This window comes from Ixodes scapularis, unplaced genomic scaffold (assembly GCF_016920785.2).
Source record: "Ixodes scapularis isolate PalLabHiFi unplaced genomic scaffold, ASM1692078v2 PGA_scaffold3__209_contigs__length_174095766, whole genome shotgun sequence".
NCBI classification, from domain to species: domain Eukaryota; kingdom Metazoa; phylum Arthropoda; class Arachnida; order Ixodida; family Ixodidae; genus Ixodes; species Ixodes scapularis.
In genome coordinates this window covers 155377152-155392409 of record NW_024609868.1, presented here as the reverse complement: position 1 = coordinate 155392409, position 15258 = coordinate 155377152, and the positions used below count along the sequence as shown (strand labels likewise).

Here is a 15258-nt window from a genome sequence, read left to right as displayed (position 1 = left end):
CCGCCAAAGGAAAGGCATATTGTCACGGGTGGTGACCAAAAGAACAATAACTAAACAGAAAGGAATAAACGTTTAATGTGGCGAACTTGTGCCAAAACTAAAAGGGTACAAAGATAATAACAGAGCGTCGCGGGCGTCGAAGTCGGCGTAGCAGCACAGTCGAACGCTGGGGCGAAACTGAATCCTGCTTGCCAGACGGAGCCGCTTTTGTACACGCGTTGGCTTCTGGAGCATTCGATGTAGAAGGTTCGACGAGCAGAACATTCTAACCTCGAATCAGCAAGACGGTTCTCGAATTCACCAGAACATCACATTACAGTCTAAACAAGAATGCGTACCCGCGGCCAGGTATCGAACCCTGGCCCTTCGCGTGGGAGGCAAGCGCGATAACCGTTAGGCTATGGCCGCGCTGCCTACATGGCGCGCGGCATTACTCCACCCTTAAAAAGTGCATCGCCCCGATGCAACACAAAACACAAAGCACATAAAAAGAACGGCAAACTAGAATCTTTTGAAACACATAAGATCCACAGTCCTATCGAGCGTAGTACGGCTTCAGGTCGTGGTGGACGGCGTAATGATGTTCTTGTTCCTCGGGCATCACCTCGTAGTTCAGATCGCCGAGGCGACGAAGTACCTTGTATGGTCCAAAGTACCGTTTCAGCAGTTTCTCACTGAGGCCGCAGCGACGGATGGGCGTCCACATCCACACCCTGTCTCCGGGCTGGAAGTGAACGTCCCTGTGACGAAGGTTGTAGCGGCCCGCGTCTACGCGTTGCTGGTCTTGAATCATAAGTCGGGCGAGCTGGCGGGCTTCTTCGGCGCGTTGAGCAACCGCCTGGGCGTCGTCGCTCTCATTGTCAGAAGACTCATGGGGCAGCATTACGTCCAGCATGGTCGTTACCTTCCGACCAAGTACCAGCTGGAAAGGGGTGAATCCAGTGGTCTCCTGAACCGCCGTATTGTAGGCGAACGTGACCTAGAGCAACACCTCGTCCCACGTCTTGTGCTCTATGTCGACGTACACAGAGATCATATCGGCGATTGTCTTGTTGAGTCGCTCGGTCAGCCCGTTGGTCTGCGGGTGATATGCAGATATGCAGTGGTTCGACGATGGCCGGTGCCACTGAGACGAAGGATCTCTCGTGTCAGCTGGGCCATGAACGAAGATCCACGGTCTGTGATGAGGACTTCAGGGGCGCCGTGCCGGAGGACAATGGACTCGTTAAAAAACTTGGCGACTTCAACAGTCGTGCCTGCTGGAAGGGCTTTCGTCTCGGCGTACCGTGTGAGATAACCGGTGGTGACGATAATCCAGCGGTTTCCCGACGTTGACGATGGGAAAGGGCCAAGTAAATCCATTCCGATCTGCTGGAACGGCATAGACGGGGGAGAAATCGGATGCAGAAGTCTTGACGGCTTCGTTGGCGGTTTCTTGCGTCGCTGACACTCGTGGCATGATCGAATGTATAGGTGAACGGTCTTCGGTAGCCTCGGCCAGTAGTACTTTTCTTGAATCCTGGCGAGCGTCCTGCTGTAGCCAAGGTGTCCAGCCGTTGGGTCGTCATGGCATCCTTGGAATATTTCGTCTCGAAGGCTGGCAGGAACAACCAACAGCCATGCTGTGTTGTTATTGACGAAGTTCTCCTTGTACAGCACCCCTCGCTACATGGAGAATCTATGCAGGATTCTTAAGAAAGCACGGGGAACCGAACTCGCTTGTCCCTCTAAGTGCTCGATGAGCGCTCGCAGTTCAGGGTCGTCTCGTTGGAGTGCTGCCATGTCGCTGACGTCCAAAGCGCCGAGGAAACACTCATCGTCGTCGTCTTCGATACAGGCAGGATCGGCCTCGACAGGAGCTCTTGACAGGCAGTCGGCGTCATGGTGCTTCCGGCCGGACTTGTACACAACGGTCATCTCGAACTCCTGCAGTCGTAGGCTCTACCGGGTGAGGCATCCGGAAGGGTCTTTCAGATTCGCCAACCAGCAGAGCGAGTGGTGGTCCGTGACCACGCGAAAAGGACTTCCATACAGATATGGGCGAAACTTTGTTATCGCCCAGACGAGAGCAAGGCACTCCTTTTCAGCTGTAGAGTAGTTCCTCTCCGCCATAGACAGCGTCCGACTCGCGTATGCGATGACTCGCTCTGCCCCGTCCTGCCTTTGAACAAGCACCGCGCCAAGTCCGGTGTTACTGGCGTTCGTGTGGATCTCTGTATCAGCGAACTGGTCGAAGTGGCCAAGAATTGGGGGCGTCTGGAGTCTTCGTTTCAGCTCATCGAATGACCGCTGGTGTTCGTCTGTCCATTCGAACTTTACGGCGTCCTTCGTGAGGTGCGTCAGCGGTGCGGACAGCTTGGCGAAGTCCCGAACAAATCGTCTGTAGTAGGCACAAAGTCCGAGGAATCTTCTCACGGCCGTCTTGTCAGACGGCGGCGTAAATGCAGCCACGGCGCGGGTCTTCTCAGGGTCAGGGAGAACACCTTTGTTGCTCACGACGTGGCCAAAGAACTTAAGTTCACCAGAGGCGAATCGACACTTTGTTGGCTTGAGTGACAGGCCGGCGTTCTTGATGGCTTGAAGCACGGCTCGAAGTCGTTTCAGGTGCTCGTCGAAATCTTGCGAAAATACCACGACGTCGTCGAGGTAGACGAGGCAGCTCTGCCATTTCAGACCTGCCAGCACGGTGTCCATGACACGCTGGAAGGTGGCTGGCGCAGTACAAAGCCCGAAGGGCATCACTTTGAATTCGTACAGTCCGTCGGGAGTGACAAAGGCAGTTTTCTCCCGGTCGCGTTCGTCGACTTCAATCTGCCAGTAGCCACTCTTCAGATCCATTGGCGAAAAATATCGGCAGTGGCGCAGTCGGTCTAACGTATCGTCGATCCGGGGGAGCGGATAGATGTCCTTCTTCGTCACAGCGTTCAGTCGACGATAGCCCACGCAGAACCGAAGGGTTCCGTCCTTCTTCTTTACAAGGACGACTGGGGACGCCCATGGACTTCTTGAGGGTTGAATGATGTCGTCGTCGAGCATTTCTTGGATTTGATCCTGAATCACCTTCCTTTCCTTTAAGGAGACTCGATAGGGCGACTGGTGGACAGGGAGCGCGTCGTCGTCAATAATAACGCGATGTTTCGCTATTGGTGTTTGGCGAACTTTCGACGACGTGGCAAAGCAGTCACGGTATTCAGCGAGGAGATCAACCAGTTGCCGGCGCTTAGGAGCTGGGAGCTCGGGGTCAATGTCGATCGGCGGTGGCGGCGTGCTGTTCTGCTGTGACGACGAGGTTTCTACGGAGAATGCGGTGACCACGACTGGCGCCTGAAGCTCCTCAATATGGCCCACAGTGGTACCCTTCGTTAGGTGCTGCGGCTCCTCTCGGAAGTTTGTCACAAGAACAGTTCTACGTCCTTCTTGGAGATCCGTTACGCCTCGTGCGACGTCAATTCCTTTCTCAAGGAGCAGTTGGACGCTGCCTTCCAGAAGAGCTTCACTGTGCATGGCTGCGTCGGTTATGACGGTGACGAAAACACTCGACAGCGGTGGTAAGTTCACATGGTCGGCGATAACTCGGATCGCGATTGACGTCGTGTTGGTCTCCACCGACGGTAAAACTGGCTTTCGCAGCGTCAGCTGGTTTACCCCGAGGTCGGTGACGGCACCATACTCGCAGAGAAAGTCCATTCCGAGGATAACGTTCCTTGAACAGTCTTGCAGAACGAGGAACTTCACAGGGCACGACTCACCGTTGAACTCGACGCGAGCAGTACATCTCCCGACTGGTGTGATGAGGTGCCCTCCGGCGGTTCGTATTTGTGGTCCATCCCACGGCGTGGTGACTTTTCGAAGGCGGCGGGAGAGCCTCCCACAATATGTATCGGGTCTTGTGTGGCACCAGTCCTCCGCGACATCTTCCTTTCAAAATGTGATCGGGCCATCGACAGTGCACTCACTAAAGGGCCAATTTCACGCATTTTCAGATATGTGGATGATTATCTAGTACTTCTTTCAAAGATACCCATGGAAAATGGAGCTCAAATAATCCACACCATAAATCCCCTTTCTTGAGCGAAGGGCAAAGGCTCAATTTCACCCATGAGACTTCAACGTATTTAAGCCTTCAATTTTTAGATCTTCATCTGATGTTCAAAGGCAGGCACACTTGCTTAAAATAGTCGCCAAGAACCAAAAAAGGCCTGCTTCAGTACGACTCAGCTCACTCAAAAATCATCGAGAGGAATTGTCAAAAGCACATTGAGTGCATCCTGAAAAAAGTCGTGCACACGTTCCGCGGCTGAGAGTTTTCAAGCTCAAGTGCAGCGCCTCAAGACATCTGGGTTCCCGAAATTGATTTTGTTTGAAGTCGCCGAATCATTACTCACCAACAGTGGACAACGAGAACGCACACGAGAGAAGAACCAACGACCAGCAGTGCTGCCATGCATTCATCAGATTACACACAACTTAAAAAAGATAGCTTCTAAATATCAAGTCCCAGTGGCTCTCTCTGCACCAGATAAACTTAGGCGGTTGTGTCCGAGAAAAAACCATCTCCAACCACAGCAAGCTGAGTGCAAAGTAAGACATAAGCAACAATACGTCGACTGCCAACGAGGAGTGGTGTACGAAATACCTTTCACCTGCGGCAAAATATATGTGAGACAACAGGCCGATGCATCAATGATCGCTTACGAGAGCATGCCTTAGCCGTGAGATCGTCACCAGCCGGCCATCTTGCAATACATGCAAGGGACTGTATGTGCTCAGCAGTGTTTAGCCAAACCAAAATCCTAAGACATTTTAGGTCCAAAAAAACACGCGAGTTGTATGAAGCTCAAACAATTGTGCCTCATGGGGCAGTGTGCATCAGCGCCCTATTGATCGCCTTATCTCCGAAGGAACTTTACTACCCTAATCATATTGTCACGAATAACAAGTGACGAGGTGGCGAATAACTGAGTAAACTAAACGTTTAATCGGGCGAACTTGTACTCAAAAATAAAGAAGGAAACAAAAGAAAGCAGAGCGTTGCGGGCGTCGAGGTCGGCGTGACAGCAGACTCGAAAGCTGTTGCGAAACTGACTCGGCAAGGTGGCGGGCGGCCTCTTATCTAGAGTGAGTCACTATCTCGAAGATTCGGCGGAGAAGGTTCGAGCGTAGCGCGCTCGGGGCGAAAATGAACACGCACTTTCTAGAACAACAAAAACAGGGATAAACGATAGAAGTCATGTCCGCAGCAAGAATAAACGAGAACCTTCTAGAAGTCCGTGGCCCAGCGCGCGGCAATCGTGACTTGACGACAAGTATTCAGCCTGCGACCTCAGGTTCCGTTTTGGTCTCAAACTTCATCTTTTTTTATGATCTGTGATTTCCGATCGTGTACCATGGCGATTTTCTAATTTTGTTTTAAAATTATTGCTTTCTTCTTTCTTTCTCTCTTATTTCTACAGTTTTCTTCACTCACCGATATCATCAGCAACTCACCTTTTTCATACATTTTATTTTAAATTTTTACGTATAACAACTTTGAGGGTGTACGTTTCTTTATTTTAAGCAACAACATCAGTAACTTCGTTCTTCTTTCTTCTCCTCCTTTATAGACTGTATTAAATGTCAGTTGTCAGTTTAGCGCCCTTCCTGCCTACCTCGTCCTTCCTTCCTTGTTGTTTTGCGCTATTTTATTTATGAACGACCAACTATCCCGCCAGATCATCTTATTGCAGTCCTTTCTACTACAACGGGCCCTTTTCCGCGTGTTTTTCAACGAGACTATATTTCTTTTTATTTTAATGCGATCGCATTCTCAACCTGCAAGGCCATGTACCATTTGGCCGCCATCAGATATGGAGTGGTTCCACAAGACCTTCAATCGGTGTTCGTGTCGGCCAGACCTTCGCAACATCACGCCAGAAGGATATGCAGGATCGTACGCTCCGAAATGTGGAGGCAAGTGAGATTTTACCGAACGTGTCTTTGGGTACAAGCTGGCGGTGGAGATTCCAGAGGTGTGACAAGGTTGACAATACAATTGTCTGCTTGAATCGATATCTTGAGCAACGGAATACCTATGGTGGTCGTATGTTCCTTATATAAAAGGTCTCCGGAGCCGAAACCAAGGAAGCAAAGGACATAACCTCACTATTTTGGGGGACACTTCCCTGCCAGCAGATATATGCAGAATTCTAGAAAAAGGACCAAAATTCCGCACTTCACCAAAAAGACAGGGTATACAGCTATTGTCTAACGTATATGACTTAGCGGATAAGGCACATGAAGATGTCAGACCACGTTGTATTGAAGACTCCGTGGGCGTAACTATTAAGATCTGGGAATGGTTGTGGACGGAGGTTGAACATGTCTCGTGTGGTAAATTACTTCACTGAGAAAGATTTAAACCTGTTAGAGTCAGACAAAAAAAAGGGGATTTGTTGTCGTCCCCAGATCAATTTACCAAAAAAGGCTATTGCGGCCATAGACAAAAATTTCATCCAATCAAGCATCAAGACCAAAAAGATGAAAGCCATGGCGCTCCAATTATGCACTAAGCTTGAATTGACATCAATGAAGAAGATGATTTCGACTGCCATAAAGGTCCACTTAGACATGTTTTTCACTGCCAAAACACACAAAGAAGAGTGTCCGTTCCGAGTGGTAGTGACTGAAAAAGGATCGTGGCAAGGGGTGTTGTCACGCTATTTAATGAAACATCTGTCTAACCTCAAACTAAATGATCCAATCCTGATCCCTAACTCTGAAGTGGTTATACATCACCTACAACTGAATGATGCAACGGTACGATACGGGCTTTCACTTGATGTGGAGGATCTTTTGTACTCAATCCCGCACAACAAGCTGTTTACAGCTGTCAACGAATGTATTGAGGCCAATGGGATCACGAAGTTTCAAAATGAAAGTGAAATAGAGGTGGAATTTTTCCTAGACCTTTTACGGTTCTACCTATCCGCCACCGTGGTAACGTACAAAGGTACGTCTTACCCACCAAGGAAAGGCATATGTATCGGGTCCTCTGTGGCACCAGTCCTCTGCGACATCTTCCTTTCAAAATGTGATCGGGCCATCGATAATGCACTCACCAAAGAGCAAGTTTCACGCATTTTTAGATATGTGGATAATTATCTAGTTCTTTCAAAGAGACCCATGGAAAATGAAGCTTAAATAATCCACACCATCAAATCCACTTTCTTGAGCGAAGGACAAGGGCTAAATTGCACCCATGAGACTTCAACGAATTTAAGCCTTCAATTTTTAGATCTTCATCTGATGTTCAAAGGCAGGAACACTTGCTGAAAATACTCGCCAAGAACTAAAAAAGGCCTGCTTCTGTACGCCTCAGCTTACTCAAAAATCATCAAGAAACGAATTGTCAAAAGCACAATGAATGCAGCCTTAAAAAAGTCGTGGACACGTTCCGCGGCTGAGAGTTTTCACGCTCAAGTGCAGCGCCTCAAGACATCTGGGTTCCCGAGTTTGATTTTGTTTGAAGTCGCCGAATCATTACTCACCAACAGTGGACAAGGAGTACGCACACGAGAGAAGAACCAACGGGCAGTGCTGCCATGCATTCATCAGATTACACACAACTTAAAAAAGATAGCTTCTAAATATCAAGTCCAAGTGGCACACTCTGCACCAGATAAACTTAGGCGGTTGTGTCCGAAGATAGCTTCTAAATATCAAGTCCAAGTGGCACACTCTGCACCAGATAAACTTAGGTGGTTGTGTCCGAGAATTAACCATCTCGAACCACAGCAAGCTGAGTGCAAAGTAAGACATAAGCAACAATACGTCGACTGCCAACGAGGAGTAATGTACGAAATACCTTTCACCTGCGGCAAAATATATGTGGGACAAACAGGCCGCTTCACCAATGATCGCTTACGAGAACATTCCTTACCCTTGAGATCGTCACCAGCCGGCCATCTTGCAATCCATGCGAGGGACTGTATGTGCTCAGCAGTGTTTAGCCAAACCAAAATCCTAAGACGTTCTAGGTACAAAAGAACACGCGAGTTGTATGAAGCTCACACAATTGCGTCTCGTGGGGCAGTGTGCATCAGCGCCTATCGATCGCCTTATCTCCAAAAGAACTTTACTACCTTAATCATATGACTTGACGACAAGTATTCAGCCTGCGACTTCAGGTTCCATTTTAGTCTCAAACTTCATCTTTTTTATCATCTACGGTTTCCGATCGTGTACCTCGGAAATTTTCTAATTTTGTTTCAAAATCATTGCTTCCTTCTTCCTTTCTCTCTTATTTCTAAGAGGTTTTTTTTCACTCGCAGATATCATCAGCAACTCACCTTTTCCATACATTTTATTTTACATTTTACGTATAACAACTTTGAGGGTGTACGTTTCTTTCTTTTAAGCAACAACATTAGTAAATTCTTTCTTCTTTTTTCTCCTCCTTCATAGACTGTATTAAATGTCAGTTGTCAGTTTAGCGCCCTTCCTGCCTACCTCGTCCTTCCTTCCTTGTTGTTGTGCGCTATTTTATTTATGATGAACGACCAACTAGCCCGCCAGCTTTTCTTATATGACACGTATTTTACACCATTGGCTGATTATATTGTAGTTTATCACTAGCCTCACTGGAAAACTTGCCTTTAGTTTGACTCGTTAACCAGATGGATCTTCTGTTCCGTAATTTAGATAGCGAAAAGTTGTTCTGTATTTTTTGGTAGGGTGGTGAAATCAAAACTAGCAGTATTTCATAAACACGCACGCTCTAAAATTTTGATGCTTCTACTTTCTCAGACAACCATTGGAAAGTAAGATCCCTTTACCCCTGGGGAAGCTCGGAGAATTACGAGCCTGAAAATATAATTAGCCCTGCAAAAAACAGTGCGGGGTGACACAGAACATGGCGCGAGCACAGAAAACGTAATGCTCACTGCATCAGTGGAAGAAGGTTTTTCGGTCTAAGGATAGTTTTCAACTGTTCAGTCACCATGCTCTGCCCGTTGAATCCGGGATTGGCTTTTCGAAGTGCTTTGCCGGGAAGTAGACGCACTGTGTTTTTACAGTGTAAGGTAGCATGACGTTAGCTCAAGGAAGTACCCGGTATGAAACAAATCTATGAGTGCATTCTAAATGCAAATTTGAATGCGAAATTAAACATAATGGTCAGTGCTTGCGGACAGGTACAGAGTTCGGGTTAAAATGTTCCTAACATAATATTTGTAACTTGACTGCTCGCAAATCGTCAGCATGATAAATGTAATGTATTTTAACATTATCTATCTAATACTCACACAATATGTCCCTAACCACATACACCCACTTGCCTTTTGTTTGTTCCGCAGGGCGATCTGCTGATGCTCGGTGAACTCGCCGATGCAGCGCGTCCCCCACAGAACGAGGCTCATACGTGCGTACGTTGCTGCCATGGTAACCACCGGAAAGATGTACGTGAGTATCAGGAGAAAGACATTGTACCTGCCAGAGAAAAAGGAAGCGTTAATTAGTGTTCTATCAAAAACAATACTTGTACATTGTGGAAAACTATTGCTGGATTATATCTCATACTTTCTTTACACGGGTATGTTTCTTTTGTTTTGTTTTCTCCTTAACTTGAGAGTTGAGGTGGTTGACGATTTGCTTGGCGTTTTGTCAAGAATGTTTTCAATAAATATTTTTAGAGGTATCGTGTGAGGTGAGTTTTTTTTAGATTTCGCGAAAATTAGAATTATTGGTCCACGCCTATTAGAAACAAAGGCAACGTTTCGCTGAAGTGAGTGAGTGGTTGTAAGTGTGAGTTCTTTATTATCATTAAAAAGTGTGTCCCTCATTTTTTTGTTATGTTTTTATAATAAAATCTAAATATTAACTTTTTCACAAGTATTGTGCAGAAGAAACGCTAAAAAAACCTCGAGCTCGCAAAATATCGATCAACTTATCGAAAAATGAAGTAACTAATCACTAAATATTTTCTTAATTGATTACTCGGAAAAGGGGTTAGTTAATTTTCAACCCTTCAAGAGGTTGAATATTGCTACCACAAATTATTGACATGCCTGCAAGAGCTGTTACAAATGCAGCTTTCTTATTTATTTATTTTAATTCGAACACATTTTTACAAGGGTGACTTTTACAGGAATGCATGCCGTCTGTTGTCTCTGCATATTGAACTTGGATAACTTGGCTAGCGTTAGATAAGGAAATAAACGTCAAGCTTAGCTCAGTAACTGAGATAAATTCTTTATTTTTTTAATCAAAGCTTTTAATGGTTACATGCTGGTAACTGTTTGAAAAGTTTACTTACTAAAATAGAAACATTTACACAGTTTGCAAAAGGCGACGAATTTTAAAAAAAAATATGCATCGATGAGTTAACTCGTTTCTTGTTGCCCGATATTTTAAGCGTGGTATAAAAAAATGCAGAAAGGTACTCTTTTTCGGGTTCACATAATAACTCGGTAGCGTCAAATTGATTGATACGCCGACATCACATCGCTGTGTTAAAGACGAGCTAACCAATAATAATTTGCCGATCTTCTGCGGATCACAAAGTGCGCAAGACATGCGGCACCTCTTCATCAGGTTGCGGATTCAGGTGACAAACTCTCAAAACAGATCAATCAGTACATCAGGGTTAGTTAATTACTGTATCGAAAACTGCTTAAATTAGTTCGGCCTCAAGTTATGACTGTTCTTTCAAGCTCAAACTGTAACTACTTAAATAAAAGTAATATTTAAAACTTATCCCGATTTTAGTTCATTGGCACAATCAAGGGGATGGGTATTACAGCATATTTTCTGTAAGTTCAAAACAGACTTAATGAACATGGCATCGATATATGCGTTACCCAACATTATTTATAAATTAGAAATAAGAAATGACGATAATAATCCCTGGAGAAAAGGAACAAGGGGGACGAAGGACAAACACAAATCTCTAAACACAGCTAGGCGACAGGTGCGCGACCGAAAACATCCGCCTGGTCTAGGTATCGACCCAAGGACTTCTCCGTTTCCAGCGGAACGCTGTACAAACAGAGCTATACAGACGTGAGATGTCAGTAGAGCAAACAGGTTTTATCAGTGGCCACCAGTCTGCTACCAAAAAGGATAAACGGCCTGGATTTTAAGGTTATGATGACAATGCAATTAATGCAAAAGTGCAAACAAGCTGGACAAGAATGACGATAATAATCCCTGTAGAAGGGGAACAAGGGGGCCAAAGGTCAATCTTGTCCAGCTCGCTTGCACCTTTGATTAATTACATTATCACAAGAAAAAATACCCTGTAATATATTTGTGAGGAGAAATCAATAAAGGATAAGAGAGAAAAAGGGGAAATGAGTGAGAGAACGCTGAATTTGGAAACTAAATTCCTAACCTCATATGACACCAGCTACTTCATAAAAGGGAGAAAAAACTGGAGAGAAAGACAGAAAAAGTTATTCGAGAAAAGACAGCACGCCAACAAAAGTTTATCTATTGTGTCTGTAGAACTTTGTGATAATATGCTTACCCTTTTGATATTTGTAATAAATATCAGAGCTTTACTGACCACCTGCTTTCAGAAGGGACACGTATAGTTGTCAAAAGAAACTGGTTGCTTCCGAACACCGAATGCTACGCACTGTCATTCAAAAGCGCCGGAGCCGCTCGCCTCGTGGCCCGACCAATATTTTTGTATTCTTTTCTGTGACAACCACGTATGAGGTTGGGTGTAAAAAAGCGTTGATTTAAGGGTGTTAACACCTCCTTCCTTTTGATTATTTTAAACAAACGACGGCGCATTTAATCAAATTCGTACCGCGACGTACACTCCCACCAAAGGTGATAAAAGACGATGTTTCTTCAAACGATTTAGCGATTGAAGCTCAGTGAATATCCCCATCGCCAGCGCAAGGAAAGGCAAACAAAATGTAGAGCCGATCCACTTCAAGTGAAGATGGAGGACCAGCGAAGCTGTATATTTACGACAAATGTACGACAATTTACGAAAACTTCACGGCAACTGTACGACATCTATAGATTTATATATGATTGCACTGTAGACGCGTACACGACATCGTTGTTTGATTGCCTTTATTTATTTTTTTCCGGTTGAGCACAAGTCTCTATCTGCATCATGGATGTGAAAGAAAAGAAGGTTAGATCGGCGCGTTTTGTCCTTAGCCTAGTAACAGCGCACTCTCATCTAAGTCGGTGACTGTAGATAACGAGGAAGCAGGACCGCACTATCTAATAATGCCAAGGAAGGCTGACTCACACGGATTGATCCCTCTTTTTATTTATACTTGCCGCGACCAATCGGAACGTAGGAGCGCCGTTTCAACGGGAGTTTTTTTTTATTATTAACATCCATGGAGGCATCTTTTTACACACCCTTGCACCCCCATAACAACTTCGCTGTAAAACTGAGGATTGCATAATCTCTCCTGTCAAAAAAAAGTCTACATATTGAGGCTAAACCCCAACAGAGACTATCTGCCCAATCATGGTACATTTAGATCACGTCAGGAATGTTGAGTCCTTTGGTTCATTACTACCTGAATAGGTCAAGGGATACGCCATAAAATGAAAACAACAAAAAAAAGAATGTAAGCAGGCTTTTACAACAGAAGCAAAAACCAACTGCTGCATCTCAGCTCATATTGTCACTCCAGCACAGGACGCCAAGTCGATTTCGATACGATGGTACACTGAAATGTAGGTCATGATCAGGAATTTTGCCTTATTACTATTTACTTTTTATATTTTTAGGTCTTTTTAATTGATATAATAATTAATGTAAGTGTTTGCTAAATGTTTGATTATGAAACTGCTAATAAAATATGCCGTACTATTTTTCCCGAGCGATCGTTTTTAACCATTGGGGAAAAAATACTTGTGTTATTTCATCTGAGATTCGTATTTTTTTTCTTTCAGTGGAGCAAATTTAGATGGTTTTTGTGGATTATGTAAGAAAGTGATCCTCCACAATTATTTTTTATGTTATATGTGATGGGTAGGTTCAGAGAACTGTTTTGCAATGGAATATTGTTTTTAAATATTGGTAGTTCCTTGAAAAAGCACTGTCAGAGATTATTAAAAAGCAATGAAATCAATTAATGGGAGCTCTAACCTATATAGAGCCTGGAGTGAGATCATTTTTGGCGATAAATCTAAAAGTCTAATGCTACTAAAGATCCATGAGGCAATTAATCCGCTAACTTCTATAAATGCGACAGCAATAGATGATGAAGATAACCAATGTTTGGTCATAAAACACATTTGAGAGAATGGACTTACGATCAATATTTTGACTTCACACTTTAGCGGCTTCTTTTATTGTACAATTTCAAGAGCATGCGTGCAATGTGCGCAGTCTACTCGAATGCATGGCTCAGGCACGAGCCTTCTTTGCTCCAGCTCGCGCTCAGGCATCCGAAAAATTCTGAAGTGGATTTGCCTTAAGCCTCTGCACTAGGTTTTATATTAAAAAAAAAGAGAAATAAATGTTCCAAATTAAACATTGTCTCCTATGTATAGGTAAGAGGATAAAAAACGCACTTGATAAAAACGCGACGGTAGCTTTAGAGCGAGGAAGAACACAATTTCTTTTTTGTTTATGGGTTTTGGGGTGTTTTTTTTTTTTGCTTTTTTAAGAAGAACGGCATTCTACTTTTTTGCAGTGAATCATCTAGACATGCAGAGCTGACAAGGGTATCTCCCACAGAAAGTTGGAATGCTATGGCACTTTATTGATACGTGTAGGTTGGAGACCCACAGTTAAATGGTAGATTTTAATCTACCCGTGTTTCAGTGCCCTATAAAAAAAGTTTTAGTGAAATAAGAGTAAAGACATGATGAACTCAGAAATATACTTTCATGAGCTAATCGAATTTGACTATAAAAATAGCACTCCACACTAAAAGCTATCATACACTGAAGGGCGTTAAAAGGGCGTTCCAGTAAGAAGCATGGCTATACCTTTTCAGCACCGTTATATCTGGTAATACTTTATTTTTAGTAACAAAATAGGATTTTGTCGTAGTGAGAACACATTTTAATTGCGTAGAAAGGATGTGCAAAAAGGTGCTCCAGCGGAAAATATTGTGAGTGCTCTCACAACATTTTAGTCTGTCTTAAGTTGGGATGATTTGGTCAATATATCGAATGTGGATTGACCATATGCATTTTCTCATTTGAAAAAAAAAAACATTTCTTTAATTCCATATGTCACGTTCTGTGCAAAATATCAACAAGAATAAAACAACGCAGTTGTAACTTTCATGCTTGAGGAGGCGGTCAACTGAAGGTAGGTATATTTCAGTTGATATGAATATAAGACGGTGGTGCAGTCGACTGAATTGTGCTTTCGGTCTCATGTGCTTTATCTAATAAATATTCTAGTTTCTGAGCATGGGGAAATGTGTGACGTGAGTGCGGCTTGGAAACTTGCGTCTCATAAAATATATATATAGGGTGGTCCAACTCACCAGGCTCGATCTAAATTGAACCGTAAAAATCGACGCCTGCACGTAGCAATCTAAATTATTGGTCAAATGTGTATTTCACAGGTCGGTTTTTTCTTGTGAAATTACAAAGCGTAGTTCCCTTTGTGTTAAAAATAAGGCCAAGAAACTTGCCAGGGTCTACGGCGGGCAGCGACACAGACGACAGGGGTTCAGTAGCGGGGTGTGTTTTGGAGTTCGTATTGATAGATGGCGTCGGGAGCTGCGTCCGAAAGTGCAGCTGTCCAGCGAAAGAAAGCAGACGACACGCAGACACGGAGGCGTTTTTGCAGCCGTTGGCAGCAAAAACGCCGCCGTTATACAGACGCGTCTTTTCTTCTTCAAGGTTTGCTTTTACTGCCCGCATTTATTTTTTAACCGAAGGTACATTTCAAAAAGATTATGTTCATTTTAATAAACCACGGTGGTCGCGAGCCGTCACGATAAGGAGGTACCGCCATCTATCAATACGAACGCCAAACACACCCCGCTACAGAACTGCTGTCGTCTGCGTCGCTGCCCGCCGTAGACCCTGGCAAATTTATTGGCCTTATTTTTTACAGAAAAAGAACTACGCTTTGTAACTTTGCAAAGAAAAACCGACCTGTGAAATACACCTTTGATGAAAAGTTTAGATAACTACGTGAGCGTCGATTTTTAAGCTTAATTTTAGATCGAGCCTGGTGACTTGGACCACCCTATATATCTTGACCGCTGCTGAGATCAACAGAAATCTATTTTTAGGGTGTTCGTCGTTGCTTTAAGGGTATTAGGTAGAACT

The 15258-nt window shown here is 44.3% G+C and overlaps 1 protein-coding gene across 1 annotated transcript in view; it reads right to left on the bottom strand.

Moving 5' to 3' along the window:
- LOC115318058 (tachykinin-like peptides receptor 86C) overlaps window positions 1-15258 on the bottom strand; it is a 151223-nt gene that overhangs the window by 21835 nt on the left and 114130 nt on the right. The window contains exon 3 of the mRNA XM_040210917.1: window positions 9315-9465. Within this exon, the coding sequence (XP_040066851.1) occupies window positions 9315-9465 (151 nt within the window). The remainder of the gene's footprint in view (window positions 1-9314; window positions 9466-15258) is intronic.